The sequence below is a fragment of the Meles meles genome, chromosome 17 (assembly GCF_922984935.1).
Source record: "Meles meles chromosome 17, mMelMel3.1 paternal haplotype, whole genome shotgun sequence".
NCBI classification, from domain to species: Eukaryota; Metazoa; Chordata; class Mammalia; order Carnivora; family Mustelidae; genus Meles; species Meles meles.
The window spans coordinates 47,928,226-47,949,183 of NC_060082.1; the positions used below are offsets into that span (position 1 = coordinate 47,928,226).

The following is a 20,958-nucleotide window of genomic DNA, read 5'->3' on the forward strand; positions in this document are numbered from 1 at the left end:
CATAAAAGGATACGACTCAGAATCAGCCAGATGAGAGAGATGCATGAGGAAATGTATGCAGACGGGTGCGAAGCTTCCATGCCTTCCATGGCACTCTGAGAGTGCCATTCTCCCCAAATTTCTACAGGTGAACTGCCCCAAAGCAATACAAACCTTTTCCTATTGGGTTTTCATGGAGGCTTCAGCACATAGTCATAACTGGTTAAACCATTGGCCACTGGCAAGGGATTCAACCTCCAAACCCTCTCCTCTCCCCAGATGTCCGGGGTGGGACTGAAAAATTCCAACTCTCTAATCACATGGTTAAAGCGGCTGGCAACCAGCCTCCGTTCTTAGATGGGATCCAAAAGTCACTCCACTAACGTAACAAAAAGCAACTCTATGGCTCTCATCATTTAAGATATTACAAGGGATTTTTTAGGAGCTTTATGCAAGAAATGGGAATGAAGACCAAATATATATTTATTAATAAGTTACAACATCATATATATCCACACAGAAACTAGTACATAAATGTGGTAGAAGCACTATTCATAATAGCCAAAACCCTAAATAGCCATTATGGATTAATAGACAAGCAAAATGTGGTATAACCACACGATGGAATATTATTTAGCCATTAAAAGGAATAAAGCACTGACACGTGCTCTTCCATGAATGAACCTTGAAAACATTAGGCTAAAGTGAAAGAAGCCAGTCAAAAAAGACCACATAATATATGACTGCATTCAGATGAAAGGCCAGAACAGGAAAATCTATAGACAGAAGGTAAATTAGTGCTTGCTTAGCACTGGGAGGATGATGACAGGGAGCCGGGACAGAGACGTAAAAGGCACAGGGTTTCTCTCTGAGGTGATGAAGATGTTCCAGACTGTGATGATGGCTCCATGTACATGTGAATAAACTGAAAACCACTGAATTATACATTTTACATGAGTGATTCAATACTAAGGGAATTATATCTCAATGAAGCTATTAAAAATTAATACATTAAATGTAATTATGGAAGTGAAAAACCCATCTTAACCACAGTCAGCATCAATCATCCTCTGGTACTTCCTCCTTCCGTGAATATGTTTTTGGTCCTCCGACACCAGCTTCCTTATGTGTACATTTTCTGAACAATTTTTATCATCTCCCTGTTAACCTGTTATACTTCAGCCTCATGTATGTGTGTGTTTTCTATGTATTTTAATTTTTACCGGCACCCACACACACCTTGAGCCATCCAAAGCAATCATGTACAAAGGCCTAAAGATTTTTGTCAAATGCCTTAGAGTATATCTCAGACCTTACCCAGCTTTGAAAAGCTGTAGGTAGTCAAGGTTATAATTATTGTATTTAAATCCACCCATTATTTCCCTCCATGTCAGCTGTAGCACCCAACGGTAAGGATATGTATTGGGAGCTATGAAAAACAACCACAAGTCAAACAGACAACAAACAATAAGATGTCATAGTCAGAAGTGAACTTGGAGCTGCTCAAAGCCAATTCTCTCATTTCATAGTTGAGGAAACAGGTAAATTGACTCTTCTAATATCACTCAGTAAAACTGCCAATCCCCTTCAAGGCTCTTTCTGTCATTCCAGGCTGATCACCAATCAAAAGAACAAGAGAATCAAAAACTCTTAAATGATTATACACACCATACACACACGCACACGCAAATGTCACACAAAGATAATATCATAATACAGTGAAGTGAATTAGCAAACTAAATTAAAGGTTACTAGTATGTTTTAATTTCTATCTCCCTCTTTATCTTCGAAAATACTTTAGTCTTAGATAACATAAATACTTGGCCACTTCTCTCTACTTTGAAACACAATAAAGTTAATTTTGCTGAATTATACATGCAATTAATTTTATGGAACCAATTTAATCATTTTCTCATATTATTTCAAAAAGCTATAGCATGCCAAGTACTACAGGAAAGTCAACTACAGCACACTTTCCCATTTGGTAACAATTGGAAAGCGGCACACCACACTGCAATTTATTCCAATAATTTTTCATATCGCATCAAAATATCATGATGATCCAGTTTCCATTCATGACTTGAGGCGATTTTTTTGTGTTGTGAGCAGCAACATCATTTCATAAGTCTTTTGGAGAAGAGTATATTGTGATGTTAATTAGAGAAAACAATTTTTACTTGATTTTTTTTAGCCAACTTCAGCTACATCCCCATAGAAGAAATATACAAAAGCTATTCCAAAACAACAAAAGTCTTGAACTGCAGCACAACTGGCATCCTGACATTTAATAAATTGAAACAGAACCCATGAGGTGTCTAAGACAGGAAAAACAGTGAAGGACCATTTAATTCTTTATTCAAATATGCAGAACATTTCGTGCTTAATCGATGTAGAAGTGTAGAAAAACCTCTCCTACTCTTCTGTATGTCCCAGAAAAGTAGAATAGGTTCTTATTTTCAACATCTGAAGAACAACAACAACAAAATCCCAGAAAGTTCCATTTCCCTCTTAATTTCTCCCCATGCCATTTTTTTTTTTTTAAAGAAAGCCCATTTAAGACCTAGCAATAATGTGAGCTCATGTTTGTCAAAAGGCGCGAGGAAAGAATTCAAGATTTTCAGATCAAGCTCCCATTGCGAAGAGGTTGTGTCGAGGTCTTCTAGGTGAAGAGAGAGACTTTCAAGGCAGGAAAAATGTGGGAGAACAGTGGGGGAGGACTTTTAAGAAACCACTGCTGTATTTCTTCAACTGGGCAGGGACTTGTGCTAATGAAACTCAGGTGGCTGTCAGACAGCGAGCCCCAGGGCTCCCCCTGCAATGCTGCCCTGGCAATGACAATGAGGGCTCCTCTGAGCCTCACAGAAAGGTGCCATTTGAAATAGCAACTGAAAAAAAAGTAAATAGGATCATGTTACCGTGGAGCAGCTGAAACCCATCGCTTTAGGGGGAAAAGTACAGTTATTTTGCTTCAACTACCTTTAAAGAGCACCGACGACCAAATTACATGCATTTCTCCTGGATGAGACACGGACATAATGTTTCTACCCATCTGGGAACCGAACTAATGATGACTTGGGGCAAAGATGAATAGATTCGGTTAAGAAATGAATGGCTTCTCTCTTAGTTTCATCTCTTTGGTTCCACTAGTAATTACTCAACAAGCTTCCTTGGGTCTCACACAACAGGTTTTTCCTCCCCCTCTCATTTGAGTTATCCTGAGTGTGCTCTCAGCCAGGATGGGCGCTCCAGGAGCAGCGCTGCTGGATACCCAGGTCCAAATCTGCCTTCATAATTAAGCATTCTTTAGCTCTAAAATTAAAAAGTCAATGATCTCCAGTTTCCACGTCCTTGCTCGGGACTCTGGAGTCTGGTTTTTACTGTAGTTCCACACTTCCAGGTTTGGGGACCACTGCCCCAACACCTACAAGACCTGAGGAGGAATTGGGGAGCAAAGTTAGGTGCCAAAGAGCAGCTCTTTGTTACAATGGGTTTCAGCTACACGTTAAAAGAAAGGGGAAAAAAAAAACTGGAAACTTCCTAGCATTGAAATAATTTTGGAGCATAAGACATAAGGTAATTAATCATGAGAAATAGCAAACACAAAGAATAAATATTTCCCTTACCTGGATCATGGAACGGCACCAAGGCGAAGTTGAAAAGTGGTCTCTTGGGTCTTTTCAAAGATGTCTCCAAAATTTTGGAAGCCCCTTCGATCACCTGAACTAAGTCATCGTACATGGAACCCGTCACATCAAACACAAAAGCCAAGGTGGAGGCCCCCTCGGGAATTTCCTCAGCCCCGGGGTCGGGCTGGGGGCTTGCATCTTGAGCTTGGGAAGAATAAAGAAGAGCAAACAGGAATACGGTGTGGACAATGTCCCAGGAAATCATTGTCTTTTCTTTCCTTTTTTGTTTTTGTTTTTTCTTTTTTCTCCCCCCCGGGGCGCCTTAGCACTGTGCTTAGCTCTCCTCAACAACACGCAGGGGGTTTCCGCTCATTAGGCTCTCGAAAGCTCTCGGACCCAGCGAAAAGTTTGGAGGCGACAGTCCGAGGGGGACGGGCACCAACCCCGCAGCCCTGCAGGGGCTGAGCGGGCGGAGATGGGGCAGCTTTTGTCTGGACGCAGCTTCCTCCCGGACGGCTAGGTACCCGCGGGCCGCGCGCGGCGAGTCGCGGAGAGCGGGCAGCGCGCCCGGCCCATGCCCCGGGGGCCGCTCCGAGCCCTGCGGCGCCGCGCGGAGTCCCGCCGCCCTCGCCGCCGCCGCCGCTCTCCGCCGGGGCCAGCCGCTCACGCTCCCAACTTTCCACTGTGCGCCGCTCGCTCGGGAGCGCGGAGGGAAGCCCGGCGAGGCCTCGCCTCCTGATTGGCCAGCGGCGGCCCCCCTCCCCACCTCCTCGGCGCTGGAGCCCCCCTCCGGGAGGGCGACGTCTCTCTCCACCGACGCCGGGGTCCGTTCGGTACCAAGGAAGCGCCCCCGAGGGTCAGACTCGCTCCCGCCGGCGCTGCTCCCGACCCGCAGCACCTCAGGGCGAACAATGGCTTTCAGGAACGTGCGGCCAAGTCCCAAGCCTAGGGGACACCCCGCGAACCAGCACAAAGGGAATTTTGCTTTTACTGTATGCAGTGCTGCTGCAGACACCGCTGTCCTAATCCCCCCCAGAAGCCAAGACGCCCCCGCCCAGCCTCCAGTCTCGCAGCCCACAGCTCAGCCCAGCCGGGAGGGGGAGCTGGAAGCGTCTCTCCTGGCCGCAGCCTCGCTGTCACTCTTTGATCTCCTCGGGGACTGCGGAGGGCGGGAGGAGGGAGCTGGATGGGCCAGAAGCGGGAGGAAGAAGGAAAGGAGCTGGTGAGGGAAATGACAGAGACAGCAGGAACTGGGGAGCCACTGATTGTAGTTAGGAAGGATGGAAGAGAAGGTAGCTGGATATGAAAACAGGATGGAGATCCGGGGGAGTGCATGAGGAGAGAGAAAGAGTGCCTATGGAAGAGAAAACTGATTTTTTAAAAATAAATTTCATCATCGAAATTCATGCGCCTGAGCAGTTGGAATCCTCCTCTTAGCATGGAGAGGCAGAATAATATCCCCATGTCACATTTCCTCCCATACAACAGCCATGGGCCAAGTCTCAGCCACAGATCCATTAAAAAGGTGTTACTCCACCATGGCATTTTCTTGCCGATAAGTAAGGAAACCTCGCCCTGGAAAACATTACCAAGTTTTTCCATCTTGTAATTATTACATACATTGTAGAACTCATAACAGAGATAAGAAGGTAGACAAAGAAAATCAACCATAAGTTAAAGAGTCTTTGCTTCATTTTAGATAAAACACATTTCCTTCACGGAAAAGGAATTGCTGTCTGGATGGTGGCATTCTAAAGAGGGTAAACATGCCCCTTGATCCCCCTTCGCTTGTGTATGAGACCACCCATCTCTCACACACAGACGCAGCCTGAGGGAGAGACAGCTCCCATCAACATTTTATTGTCTGCAACTGTCTTCTTTTTTAGACCCAGCAGCAGTGGGACCTGAGTTTATGGTACCTATAAGTCATGTCCCTTAAAGGAAGCAGACAGGCCATTTGGGCTGAGTGGGAATATGAGAGGAGACAGGGAAAGTACTTCCTTTCCAAGCAGTATTTACAGAATGCTATTTGAGTAGCGTGCTCCTTTGTTTATTTAAAAAGGATTGCATTCTAAGTCCTAGAGTTTTCACTGAGAGCTGAGCTGTTCCAGGTGTTCAGGGAAGGTCATAGAGCCTAGTGATTAAGAGTTCTGGGTCAGATACCCTGGGTTCAAAGCCCAGCAGTGACACTTAATAACTGCGTATCTCCAACAAGTTACCTAACTTGTAAATACTAAGTTACCGTCACCTAACTGCAAATACTAAGAATGATACTACCTACCTAATAAGGATAAAATGAGCCATCTTGGTGAATGTTCCAGGAGCACTTAAAAAGAACATTTGTTGGGTGGAATGTTCTATAAATGTCAGTTAAGTCATTTGATAGCATTATTCCAATTTTCTCTATCTTTACTGGTTTCTGCCTATTTCATCAGTCAAAATCGCTAGCTGTAATTGTGGATGTGTCTATTTCTTCCTGTAGTTCTGGGAGTTTTTTCTTCAAGCATTTTGAAGCCCCATAATTAGATGCATAAACATTTAAAATTATTATATTCTCTTAACTAATTGACACCTTTATCATTATGAAGTTATCTTCATTATCCCTGGTAATATTATCTGTTCTGAAATATATCAGGTAATAATAATATAGCAACTCCAGTTTTTTTTATTAGTATTAGCAAGATATATCCTTTTCTATCCTGTCACTTTTGCCCTATTTGTGTCTTTTTTTTTTTTAAGATTTTATTTATTTATTTGACAGAGAGAGAGAGATCACAAGTAGGCAGAGAGGCAGGCAGAGAGAGAGGAAGGGAAGCAGGCTCCCTGCTGAGTAGAGAGCCCAATGCAGGGCTCTATCCCAGGACCCTGGGATCATGACCTGAGCCAAAGGCAGAGGCTTTAACCCACTGAGCCACCCAGGTGCTCTCCTACTTGTGTCTTTATACTGAAAGTGTGTTTCTGGTAGTCACCATACAATTCAGTCTCACTTTTTTTTTTATGCAATTGAATAATCTCTGCCTTTTAATTGGGCTGTTTAGATGATTTACATGCAATGTGATTATGTATGAGGTTAAACTTAAATCTTAAATTGCCATTCTGCAATTTCTTTTCTATTTGTTCCCTCTGTTCTTTGTTCTTTTCTGGTTTTTGCTTTCTTTTGGATGTATTGAATATTTTTTATGACTCCTTGTATCTCCATTGCTAGCTTATTAACTATAACTGTTTCAGTGCTTGCTTCAGGGTTTATAGTGTATAAACTCAATCACAATATTCCTTCAAAGAATCGCACTACTTCATGCATAGTAAAATAACTTCAGAACTGTATACTTCCATTACTCTCCTCACAACCTTTTTGTTATCGTGGTTCATTTTATTTTACATTACTTTTCTTTAAACCCCACATTATGTTGATGTTCTTTTTTTGTTCTGTTTAAATAGGCAATTGCCTTTCAAAGAGATTTAAATAATGAGAAAAAAGTTTATATATTTACTGCTATACTCACCATTTCTGGTGCTGTTCATAGATCTAAATTTACATGTGATATCATTTCCCTTCTCCCTGAAGGACTTGTCTTAATATTTCCTATAGTGTAGTTCTGCTGGTGAAAAAAACCTTTCACTTCTGTGGATTTGAAAATCTTTATTTCACTTTTGTTTTTGAAAGATTTTTTTTTTCCAAGAGAGTATTCTAAATGGACAGGTTTTTATTTTTCTTTCAGTACTTTAAAGATATTACTTCACTGTCTTCTTGCTTACCTTGTTCCCAGTACGAAATCTCTATCATGGGATGCTGGGTAGCTTAGTCGGTTAAGTGCCTGCCTTTGGCTCCGGTCATGATCCCGGTATCCTGGGATTGAGTTCTGCATTGGGCTCCTTGCTCAGCGGGGAGCTTGCTTCTCCCTCTGCCTCTGCCTGCCACTCTGCCTGCTTGTGCTCTTTCTCTCACAAATAAACAAATAAAATCTTTTAAGAAAGTTTAGAAACCTCTATAATGTTTACATTTGTATAAACAATATCCTTTTCTCTGATGCATTTAAGAGTTTTCTTATTATCACTGTTTTTTTTAAAGATTTTATTTATGTATTTGACAGAGAGAGACAGCAAGGGGAAGCCAGAGAGGGAGAAGCAGGCTCCCTGCTGAGCAGAGAGCCCAGTGTGGGGCTCCATCCCAGGACCCTGAGATCATGACCTGAGCCGAAGGCAGACGCTTAACAGCTGAGCCACCAAGGTGCCCTATTATCACTGTTTTTAGTCAGTTTGATTATGATTATGCCTTGGTGTTGTTCCCCTCATTTTTCCTATACTTATGGATTATCACACTTCTTGTATCTGTCAATCCATGGTTTTCATCAAAACTGGAAATTGTTGGCCTTTATTTCTTCAAATAAAGTCCTCCTTTCCTGTGAGGGCACCAGTTCACATACACGAGGCCGCCTGAAGTTGTTGCACAGTTCCCTGATGCTCAGTTCATTTTTTTTTTAATTATTATTTTCCTTTCACATTGGGTTTCATTTGTTGATAGTTCCCATAGCTATTTCTTCAAGTTCACTCATCTTTTCTTCTCCACTGCCTACTCTATTCTGTCCTTCCAGTGTATTTTTCATCTCTAGAGATTTTATTTGGATTTTTTTTATATCTTCCATGTCTCATTTTAAGTGTGTGCATATATGGAATACACTTAGAGTAACTGGTTTAATGTCCTTGACTGGTCACTTTAACATCTGTGTCAGTTCTGCATCACTTTCAATGGACTTTTTCTGCTTGTTGATTTTTTCTGGTTTTATTGTTTTGCTTCCTTTCGGACCTCATAATCTTCAATTGGCTGTCAGACACTGAATTTTACTTTTGGATATGGGATATTTTTGTATTCCTATAAATATTCTTGAGCTTTTTTCTGGGGCAGAATTAAGTTATTTGGAAACAGTTTGATCCTTTTGGGGCTGACTTTTAAAATTTGTTAGGTCAGACCAAAGCAGTTTTCAGTCTAGAACTAGTTATTTCCCATTACTGAGCAAAGACCATCTGTCACTCTACCAAAATTCTGTGAATCATGAGGTTTTCCACGCTGACGCTGACAGGTGGGGACAGACTTATTCCCATCCCCATGTAGTGTAGAGACCATTACCTTTATTCTTTTCAAGTGGTTCTTTCCTCAACCTTAGGCAATTTTCTAACATGCATATGCTGGTCAGTACTCAGCTGAATATATAAGGACTCCATTCAGATCTCTGGAGTTTTCAATCTACCTAACACCTTCTGGTTCTCTCTCCTGCAAACTCAAGCTTCCTAGTCTCCCTGGGAAATCACCTCCATCTCCTCAATCCAGGCAGCCTTCTATGTTCTACCTTGGTTCCACCTCCAAAGGTCATGACCAGAAAACTCTCTGAAGGTGGTAAACTGTGACAGCTTGCCTCATCTGTTTCCCATCTCTAGAATCATTGTCTGTCTTTGCCTGCGACTAAAATCAAAGGATGATTGTACTTCATTCAGCTCAGTGTCTAGCAATGTAGCAAGCTCACAGTAAAACTCAAGTATCATGCCTACTATTATACGTATTTGAGGATACAGTTTTGGAGAGTTCGAACCTATAGGTATATGCACTGGAGACACAATGCTTTGGAAGAAACAGATAACTAGAGGGGTTTTTTAAAAAAAAATCTATTTGTTTACAGAAGGTCTTTTATAGCTTCACTAACATCCTGATATCTAAGTGGGTGGTAGCACTTGACAACAAGATTAATGTCCATGGGGCATTGTGGTAAGGAAAGAGGGTTAAGAAAGGAAAGGAATATTCAGTGTCTCAGAAAGCGTTTGTACTTCTATATGTATGGATGTGGAATACACATTCATCTTCCGTAACCCCAGATGCATGTCTCCACTTTAGTTTCATGTAATTGATGACTACATGATTTGTGACGCAGGAGAGACACACCTGGGTTCTTCCCCTGCTTTTCAATAAAGTTGGATCTCTGTTGAAATACAGATCTCTGGAGACAAGGTAGACTGCGGGCAGAAATCTTACTTACACTTTAAAATAAATGAGTCCCTGAAAGTAGACTTTGGCCGGCAGTCAGCCGAGAATACCAAGAATACACATTAGGAGAAATGATTAGGTTAGGAAGGAGGCATGGCCCAGGGTGGGGGTAGGAAGGGTTGGGCAAAAAAGGACAGTTATGCCTAAATCAGAGTATTGCCCAGAAATAACAATATATTCTAGCCCATTTCCTGCTTTTGTTATTAAAAACAATCTCTGTGAGGTTGGAAGGAGCACTGGTCTGTGAATCTTGTCTTGCTTTAGGACTAATTACTTCAGTTCTGTCCTTTACAGACCCATCATACTACACAATTTCTAAAATTCATTTCAGCTGTAAAATTAACTGGCCATCTTGGCAGAAGTTCCCCAGAAAGTAGAGCCTGAGATGAAGGTCCGGGTGTGATTGTCAGGCTGCAGGCATGAGGGATAGGAGGACTGCAGAAGAGAGCCTGGGTAAGGTACATTAGGAAGTTGGCTTCTATATGCTCTGGGTTATTGGGTCTCATGGAACTGACTAAAAGCCCTGAGGTTAAGTGTCTCAAGACTGTTGTGAAGGAGAAAGGGGAGTCAGTGTGGTAAAAGGGCAAGTACTTACTTATCACCTCCCATTCTCATTGGTCAATGACCTACCCCATGGGGCCCAAACAACCCCACATATTTGGGTCCCACATACACTGATGCAGATTTGATTTCTTGGGTACCCTGCTCCAAGACATCCACAGATAAGCCCGGGACAGAGACAGAGACAGGAAACACAGAGGGAAAGCCTGAGCTAAAAATACACTGTCGGGTTGCACCTGCATAAAGCTGACTAGGGCTTGGATTATATCCTGAGGGCATAAAAAGATACTGAAGGAATTGAAGCTTGAAGAACAGAAAAAAATTAGTATATTTCAGCAAAATCACTCAGACAATGAGTGAGAAATAGAATAAGGGAAGCAAAATGGGGAAAAGGAGAAGGTTGAAGTAATAATATTAACAACATTCTTCACCTAAGGAAATTGAAACTCAAGAGAGTTTAAGCCATTTGTCTAAAGGTCAGTGTTAATGAGCTGTAGAACCAGGGCTTGAACCCAGACTGCTGACTGCCAAGCCAGTGTTCCTCACTGCTTTCCAGCACTGTCCTTGGGCTGGAGATTTTCAGGGCATGAACTAAAAATAATAGCAATGGATAAGACAGACAAGGAGAGACTGTGAGAACAATATCAAAAGTATTATTATTCCTCAGTTGCTTTTTATGAAGAGATGTGAATAGGTAGCACAAAACAGGCACAAGTCAAAAATACTCTTGAAGGCTCTGTGTCAGAGACAGGGACAAGAGGGAAAAGTGAAGGAATTTTTGATTTACCCGGAGCTGGCTTGGTTTATCTATCTTATCATAGATCTATCCTGCGTTACCCCTACACCTCCAAATTTCTCCAGGAAGTCCTAGAAGGTCCTGGGAGGTAGGACATGGGAATAGAGAAGAGATGAGCTCTGCCTGCAGATTCCACAATAGCCAACTCTGGAGACATGTCGCAGATTGTGGACCATTTCTAGTGTCATGCTAACAGTCAGCAGATTAGCCCTCAATAATCTCTTCAAATAGGTTCTCATCACTAAGGTTAGAGTTGGGGCATCGGGGGAGTATGAAAAGGTACTATCTTTTTAATAGTAGTGTGGGCTCACTTACAGCAAAGTCAATACTAAAATCCTCTCTCTGATGCAGTTTTCTCTCTTAAAATTCTTCTTCTTTTTCTGGAGAAGATATGATTCTCCTTACTGGTTAAGTAGTTCAAGTGATCACCTCATTGGAAGCATTCATCACACTACGTCTGACAAGCATAGCTCAGAAAAACATTGACTTAAAAGAGTAAATCCCGAAGATTGCTGTAAATTGGTATGGACATACACTGCTTTATTGTAAACTGTCTCCCACAAACCACTAGATGGTTTGATGCTATCCTCAATGAATGATCTTTCCCAGGATATCTGGTTCTCTGCCTGATGAGGCCCAGCATTATTTTATGTTTTTTTTTTAGCACATTTCTACAAGATAGGTAACTTGTTATTACAACCGAATTTAAAGTAGATTGCTTTTGCACCAAGCCTAATGGTTATACTTGGCACTGTTATGAAACGAAAAAAAAAAAAAAAAAAAGAAGGTTAGGTTATTTTTTCTTCTCTTTCCTCCCTTAAGAAGGCAATAGAAGAACGGAAAGCCATTGTGTTGTAACTGGAAAATTAATCACATCAAATAGTCTTTTATACTAATCAAATTAAAAGTCTAGAATTAGCTTATATAAAACAGATGTTTACATTCTTATTCTCTTTTGGTACTAATATCAAGAGAAGAAAGCACAGAATAACTATGTCATGGCGTACTTTGGGGAATGTAAAGTACTTTTTGTGAAGCCACAAAGCCTGTGGTCAGCAAGGGGGACAGCCCCAGAAGGAGGAAAGCATCAGGGGCCTAGTCTCCTACTCCTTACATAGTTGAAATTCCCATCATCTCTCATGGAATGGGAAGTAAGCTGCCTAAGGACGAGCCAGCGCTCTCAGCAAGTGGGTGAAGACACAGGCACCATGTGTCTGGTAGCTGGTCCAAGGGAGCCTCCCTTTTGGCTCAGCCAGTGTCCTAGTTCTGGAGGACTCGTGATTCTGGTTTGTGTTTCAATTGTGATCTTCTCTAAAAGAATCTCAGGGATCCACCCGCTCTCAAAATAAAGACCAAGAGACCTACAAGCTGTCCTCATGCTACTTGGGAAAAATTGTTAAAAGCCTAATTGAACACGTAATGGAAGGAGCCTGAACCAAGAATATCTCCACCTCACTTTCTGAAAAAAATGCTGAAGAAATTAAAATGTATCCTTAACCACCCCTTCCAGGTGTCCCCTCAGGCCTCCATCCTCTCTCATAGAGAGTCTCTTTCCCCAAAAGTCAAGAACTTGGCCATATCCACCCAGTATTTTCTGAGACTTGATCCCAATTCAAAAGCTGGGAAGGATTTTAGAGATCATTTTTCTACCCTAGGAACTTCATTTTGAAAGGAGAAAAACTGAGGCTCAGAGAGTGACTTCTCTAAGATCTCGTAAACTTTTTTTTAAGATTTTTATTTTATTTATTTGACAAATAGAGATCACAAGTAGGCAGAGAGGCAGGCAGAGAGAGAGGGGGAAGCAGGCTCCCTGCTGAACAGAGAGCCCGATGCGGGGCTCGATCCCAGGACCCTGAGATCATGAACTGAGCGGAAGGCAGAGGCTTTAACCCACTGAGCCACCCAGGTGCACCAGATCTCGTAAACTTTTGAAGTCATGCTGTCAATCTATTTTGGACCTGTAATCATTCCTTTCCCGCCACACCAGATGGATTAGCTAATAATCACCAGAGACTTCCTATGTCCCAAGCACTATTTTAAGGGCTTTACATGTATGAACCTTTAATCCTTATTCCAAAACTATGAGGTCACTAAAGGAATGATCCCCGTTTCACAGAAAGGAAACTGAAGATGAAGTTCACACAAAGGTTAGATCATCTGTCATGGTTCTCACATCTTCCTCCTCTTCACTGTCATCCTCCTCCTTTTGCTTCCTGTCTGCATTTTCCCTATTTTACAATAAAATTGGAAAATTTTAATAATAAAACTTTGAGATATATAATTGCTTTCTAGTATATTTCAGAGTGTCATCATTAGTATAATAATAGCCATACTGTATAGGCCTTTTCAGGGGGGAAAAAAAGATACTATAGTCTTGGTTTCTATTGCTTTGTGGATCAGGCATTCTTTGGCCTTGAATGAACTCCTCCTACCCCTAAGCTTATTTCTGAGCTTTCTCCTTCATTATTTATCAATTCAAACTAATTTTATATTTTTCCCACAATGCTATGAATTCCTTGAGAATAGGGCTGTGTTCGATTCCTTTTTATAAGCACATAATGCCCAACACACCATAGGAATTCAATGTTGATGAACTGCTGAATGTAAAATGATTAATAATAATGGTAATAATAATAACAGCCATCTAATGAGTACTTTAGCCTTGTTCTTAGCACATGGATGAACTCATATACATGAATAGTCACGATAACCTTGTAAGATAAGTATTTCTTAACTATCTCAGAGACAAGCAAATTAAACTCAGAGCATTAACCAACTTACCGTAGATCTCATCAGTAGTATATGGTAGAGCCAGGAGCTAAACCTAGGTCTTTTGGGACTCTTTCCAATCCACAACATTGTCACCATGCAAAATAACTTTATTACTAGCCTGAATATGACATTTTTATGAAAATAAATATTCTGTAGAGAAAATTAATCATTACAGTGCCCAAACAAGTGTTTAAAGCATCTTGCTTTAAACCATTTTATGTGAAACTTACCTTTGCTTGCCTCCAGATAGACAATTAAAGAGTTGTAGAAGTGAGGACAGTTTAGTGGAAGTAACTTGAAAAAAAATGGCTCTTTAAAAAGGGAATGGTATAATGCTGTGACTATCTGGCCATTTACTTATTGATTAGAAGGAAACATCTATTAGATCCTGTGGTCAGTTTCTATTAACCATCAGAGGCTATGAAAAAGAGGAAGATCAGTGTTTCAATATAGATTTACTTGATACTGAAAAATATGAAAAGGCATGAAAGTATAGCTCAAATGGTAGATATAACCCAATTTCTATTTTCACCTTTATTCTAAGATTTTTTTTAATTGTAAAATCTTTCTTTTCTTTTTGCACATCTTCCTCCCACATCTTCAAAGTAGGGGCTTTCTTATGCTAAGGTTTTGATTCCAGATGTGAACGGTGCCAGAATTCAGGGAGGGAAAAGAACTTTGAAAATCAGAAAACACCTACTATTCTAGACAGCTGGGAATCTGCCCTAATTTTAAAAAACAGAGGAAAAATTCTAACTTCTCTTCTTATCTTACATTCCAACATTTAACAACTCTCTTTATCAGAATATTTCCCCCTTATATTTCTTCTAATACAATTTAAGCCTCTTTCTTCTGTTTTCAGAAGAACTACAGATGGTCACAACCTTCCTTCCGCATGTTTGTTTGTTTGTTTTTTCTTTACCAATTAATGAAAGGGGAAAGGTGCTGGCTTCAATAATAATAAACTAGTTTCAGCTTTCTGCCTTTATTTATTTATTTATTTATTTTCAGACAGAGGTAGTTTTTAATTTTTTTCAGTGTTCCAAAATTCATTGTTTATGCACCACACCCAGTGCTCCATGCAATACATACCCTCCTTAATACTCACCACCAGGCTCACCGAAACCCCCCCCACCCCCTCTCCTCCAAAACCCAGTTGAGAAACAAACTGAGAATTTTTTATTTAAGTACCTTAGTTATATTCAAAATGCATTAACCAAAATGTAATATATAATTCTAGGTTCCTTTAAAGAAATAAGGGAACATATCATGAAAACCAATCTTTCTTTCTTTTTTTTTTCCTTTTTATTTTCAGCCTATAGTCGTTAAAAAAATTTTTTTTAATTTAAGTATAAAGGAGGCTAGTGTGATAGTGTGATAACAGATTAGAGTTGGAGACATTCAGAATGGACTGAAGTTTGTGGCGCTTTCACCAGGTTGGGACCCAGGAACCAGGAAGTGGTCCTCGTGGAGGAACCCAGTCTGCCAGCAGCTCTATCTGGGCTTCCCAGGCTCCAGAAATATCAGACAAATGTCGAGTGTCTGAGTGTGTGGGAGGACAGGAGGACTGAATTCTGCTTGAGAGAGAACTGGGGTGGGGAGATGGCAGGAGCCAAGCTGAGAGAAGCTCACAACAGAACATACAACTTTCCTATCCATAACCCATGGAACTCAACATCCTTCTTACAACTTTGGGAAATAAAGAAAAGAACGTGCAAAAAAAAAAAAAAAAAAAAAAAAAAGATTGATCTCAAGTTTGACTTATTACAGACACTTATATGTAAAAATACTTACTGGAATGTGTATATATACAGGTTAATATACACACATGGGTTTCCTTGCTCTGTCAGTTGAGAGAACCTAGAAACAATGACAGGTAACATGACATGTCAATAGCAATGGGTACACTTAGTGCCCAAATCTTGGCTTCTAATGGCAATTTCCAATAAAAGAAACCAGAGGTCCTCGGAGAAATGGCCAATTCTAACTCTGGGACAGGGAATATACAAGATGACCTGAGAGCATCTTATAGGTCCATAAATGAAGGGAATGGAAAACAAAACAAAGACACACACACACACACACACACACACACACACACACACACAAATGGTGAGATATGCCAGAGGGATACAGAAGTTTGGAGCAATTTGAGAAAAAACATAATATTGATTATACCCCAGAATATGAAATAAATATCCTGGAGTCCATTAGGATACAAACAAATAACTGAATAAATAAATAAGTGAAGGGTTGTCTTCCTATGCAGAAGAGCTCCAGATAATATACATACACAACCCCATGTCGAAAAGATGGAAGATAAATACCTATCCCTTAAATGTGGGCTGCATATAGTGTCTTACCCCTCACAAATACAGTAAAGAATGGGGGGGGGATAACTTCACAAACTAGAAACATGGCCAATGCTTACTCCACCAGGCGATCAAGATTAACATCAACAATGAAAAGTCATGTCGAAAGCACATACTCTTGATATGATGTGATAAGAATAGCACCTGTCATCTTCCAAGAATCCTTTCAAAACTTCTTGTCACAGTCTATAGAGAATCCCAATGTGCAAATGCTATCTTGCATGGGATTCTGGAACAGGAAAGGAATACCAGGTTAAAAACTGAGCAAATATGACTAACGTATGGTGGAGTTTAGTTAATATTGGTTCACTAGTTGTAATAAATCTACCATAACAGGGGTGCCTGGATGGTTCAGATGGTTGGGCATCTGCCTTTGACTCAGGTCATGATCTCCAGGTCCTGGGACCAAGCCCTGTATCAGGCTCGCAGCTCAGCAGGGAATCTGCTTCTGCCTCTCCCCCTACTTGTCCTCTCTCTGTCTCTCTCTTTCTCTCTCTCTCAAATGAATAAATAAAATCTTTAAAGAAAACTTTTTTTTTTAATCTACTATAACAATGAGAGACGTTAACACTGGGGGAAATGGGATATAGAGAATAAAGGAACTTTCTGTTCTATATGCGTTATTTTTCTATAAATCTAAAACTATTGTAAACTAAAAAGGTTATTCATAAAATCAAACAAATAAATAGCAAAAGTAGCACCCCAAAGCATTTTTAATGAGTCATGAATATGATAGCATCAGGAAAATCCAAGTAATTTTTATTAGTCATTTGTCATTCATACAATGAAGTGAATTAAATAATTCATGGTAATTCGTGAGTATATTTCACCAGCAGAGTTGCGTCTTCAACTTCAAAGACTGAACATCTGAAAGAAATTCTACTGGGCCCACTGGAAGTCAGACTAAAGGCATTATATAGCATAAATAAACATCAAAAATGTACCCTAAAGCAATAATGCTACTGTTGCTCACTGCCATATGGCAAACAATTGCTGCTCAAGCACAGCTTAGAAAGTATAGTGCTGGGGCGCCTGGGTGGCTCAGTGGGTTAAACCTCTGCCTTCGGCTCAGGTCATGATCTCAGGGTCCTGGGATCCAGCCCCGCATCAGGGTCTCCGCTCGGTGGGAAGCCTGCTCCCCCGCCTCCACCCCTGCCTGCCTCTCTGCCTACTTGTGATCTCTCTCTCTGTGTCAAATAAATAAATAAAATCTTAAAAAAAAAAAAAAGAAAGAGAGTGTTATTTCTGAAACACTGAAGGTAAAAGAGATTTGTGATTTAAAAAAAAAAAAATCCTATCTATAATAAATTGCAACTGCTATCTCGAGCAGAAGAGCCCTGTAATGAAACCAGAGTCACCAGAATCTCTATCCCTTCATTTGACTGTGGCATTGGTGACAGACTCCAGCCCCAAACCAGCCTGGGGCCTTGGAGCCATCAGTCGGTGTGGTATAAGAGTTTGCCAAGATAGCATAAACCTAAATCCTTCGCTAGAAAAACTACTTACACAGAACATCTTACTGATGATAGATCATGGGGTATTATCTTCTGATGGCACTTAAGCTGCCTTAACCTAAAAATGCCTCGAGTGGGAAAACTGCTGAGATGTGATGGACCAAATTTCAGCAAAATCCTTCTACTCACACTGCGGCTAATCCCAAGGCTTTCAGCAGAGGATCTTCTGCACTACAGTTAAGCATCTCTACAAATTTCTTTTGCAGTGACTTATAGGCTGACCAAAAAATCGAACATCAAGAGTGCACAGAAAACAGGGTTTCTTCCCACTGGGCTTGTAATTTATGCCTTAAAGTTGATTTTCTAAACACAAATGCACAATGAATTATTGGAAGCATAAAAACTCATTCAGTCTCATCCCCAAAGGGTATTTTTTAGTGCTAAATATTTAGCTATATACTGAAACAGAGTATGAAATGAGAACCATATTTAACAGATGTTGAAAAAAAAGTGGCATTATGCCAACTAATTCAAACTCCCAACATTGCTGCTATCGTCCTATGTAGGGAACAAAATAAACAATGATAAAATAACTGCACACCAAAATTGACAAACTGAGATTCAGAAACATCCAGATGCACGCTGACTCATAATTTGTGTTCTTTCAACTAAATTCAGCCTAAAGGAAATCATTGTTTCAGTTTTTGTGACTTTATTTTTATCGAGTAGCTCATTTAATTCAACCAGCAATTAACCAACAATATTTTAATTTACCTAGTCTTACTTTTCATAAATCCAACATTTACCAATCTTAAATAAGCCTTGGAACTCTCCTACAGAAAATTCAGGAATAGCGTTTACCTCCCACTGATACAAAGCTATGAAGATTAAGCTCATTGATTTATGATTGCCCTAAAATCTTCAGAAAAAGACCAGAAACTCCTTCCAAGATGGTAGAGGAAACCATGCACAAAATGTGCATTTTTGTGTGGAGAAACCATGCACAGAAATGACTGCATTCTTTTTTTTTTTTTAAGATTTTATTTATTTATTTGACAGAGAGAGAGATAGATCACAGGTAGGCAGGGAGGCAGACAGAGAGAGGAGGAAGCAGGCTCTCCGAGGAGCAGAGAGCCAGATGTGGGGCTTGATCCCAGGACACTGGGATCATGACCTGAGCCGAAGGCAGAGGCTTTAATCCACTGAGCCACCCAGGTGCCCCAAATGACTGCATTCTAAATGAGAAGGAAATGTGAGGAGTTTTCATCCTACCCTCAGCTTCCATCCTAACCCACACATACATATATTTGATCGACACTAATTTACTCCTAAGTCATTCAATGAACAGTCACTGAAAACCTTCTGTATGTTAAACACTAGGAAAATACCATAAAGAGTTGTAACCTCCCACTTGCATTCTAATCAACAAATATCTAGACATTTTGTGAGTTTTCTGGTTTTCATTAATTCTTTCCAGAGATGTTGGAATTTAATAATCAACATTATGCCTTATCTTTGCTTCTACTATGTTACTAGTCTTATTTGCATAGAACAACAACAGCAAATTACAACCTAAGCTTTCTACTAAAGCAGCTATTTTAGACTTACTGGTTTAGGATCGGTAGCGGTATTAGGAACTAAGTGTGAAAACTAACATTGCCCTCTGCTGGCAGATCCTTCCAAAAAAAAGTGTGTTTGTTTTGTCATTTTACCTTATTCTCAGAGGTTGGGGATGCCTTTTGTCCTTAAAAGATTAGAGTTTGCTTCTTATAAGTAATATTTGGAATTCCTTCTGAAACAAAATCCAAAATGTCTAGGCAGTGATTATACCATCAGCACCAACCAAAAGAAATACTTTTTAAACTATAGCTCAACTGACATGATAAGACACCATCTCACAGCATAGTGGTTCAAAATTCAGGGACACCTTAATCTTAATTTGTTGAACTTGAATGTAATCATTCAAGATTCTCCTGGCTCTTGCCAGGCAGACAGCTCTGAAATTTGAGTAGTTTTTTTCAGCCCACATGATAGACAACTGTGCCTCTCTTTTGACCATAGAGGTGCATAAAATCACTCCAGTTAAAACTTCAGATGTGGGTTGGGGGAACAGGTGGTGGGTAATAGGGAGGGCACGTATTGCATGGAGCACTGGGTGTTGTGCAAAAACAATGAATACTGTTATGCTGAATAAAATAAATAAATTTTAAAAAAAGAATAAAAAAAAACTTCAGATGTGGCATTAGGTTTGGAGATGGAGATCTCAAGATATTTGAAGAAACTCTTAGTTTTAAATGATCTTATGTTAATATAGTGAGAGGCTTTATGAAATAAAAGCTCCTTGTTAGTTAAAAAGATCTGAATCATGTTTGGGAGTTGCTTCCATCTTTTTAAAACGAATTTCTCTTTTTTGATCAATGTAGATGAATTCAAGAAGCTTTTGTGGTGAACAAGTGCCCTCTTACTGCATCTTTGTATTTCTAGTACTTAGCACAGTGTCCCATATATAATACATATTAAAGAAAGGCTATTGACTTGGTAAATGAATTGGCCTATTCCTTTTACTATGTTTAATCAAATTTGTCCTTCTTTCACAATAAAATGCTTAGGGCGGACTGTAGTGTGGTATGTAGAAAGAACATATGCTTTGGAGTTGGACTGACTTGGATTTAAACCCTAGATTTGATACCCCGCTGAGTGGTAAGAAAGCCACCCATCTCGTTAAGTTGCAGCTTTCTCTGTAAAACAAGAAACATACCACTTTCTTCCTATGTGGTTGTAGGGATTATATGAGCTAAAATATGTAAGGTGTCTGGCACATAGTGAGCGTTCAAAAATTTCATTCTCTTCCCTTTCCATCCAGGTGAATTGCTCACTTCTTTCTTTTTAATCAAGACTGTAGGACAAATTTTACTCAGATCCATTTTGAGAAAAGAGTAAAGGGAATGTGTTGTAAATACACTATTTGTTCACATTTCCAAGCCCTTCTATCCCCACCAGGACTAAGAATATGTATACAGTGGTCCCTCCTTATTCACAGGAATACATTCCAAAACCCCCAAGGGATGCCTGAAACCATAGATAGTATTAAGCCCCAATATATATTACGCTTTTTCCTATACCTAGTTAGCCACGATAAAGCTGAATCTGCAAATCAGGCACAGGAAGAGATTAACAACAATAACTAATAATGAAACAGAACAAACAGAACAATTTATGGAATAAAAGTTACATGAATGTGGTTCTCTCTCTCGAAACATCTTACTGTACTGTACTGGCCCGTCTTGTGATCCTGCGAGATGATAAAATGCCCACGTGATGAGATGAAGCAGGGGAACGACCTGGGCACGGTGCGGCTGCTGTT

General features: G+C 40.2%; 1 protein-coding gene across 1 annotated transcript in view; it reads right to left on the minus strand.

Moving 5' to 3' along the window:
* HMCN1 (hemicentin 1) overlaps window positions 1-3,971 on the minus strand; it is a 498,146-nt gene extending 494,175 nt beyond the window's left edge. Inside the window, exon 1 of the mRNA XM_045983171.1 lies at window positions 3,603-3,971. Coding sequence (XP_045839127.1) covers window positions 3,603-3,870 — 268 coding nt within the window. The 5' untranslated portion in view covers window positions 3,871-3,971. The remainder of the gene's footprint in view (window positions 1-3,602) is intronic.
* Between the last annotated feature and the right edge of the window lie 16,987 nt (window positions 3,972-20,958).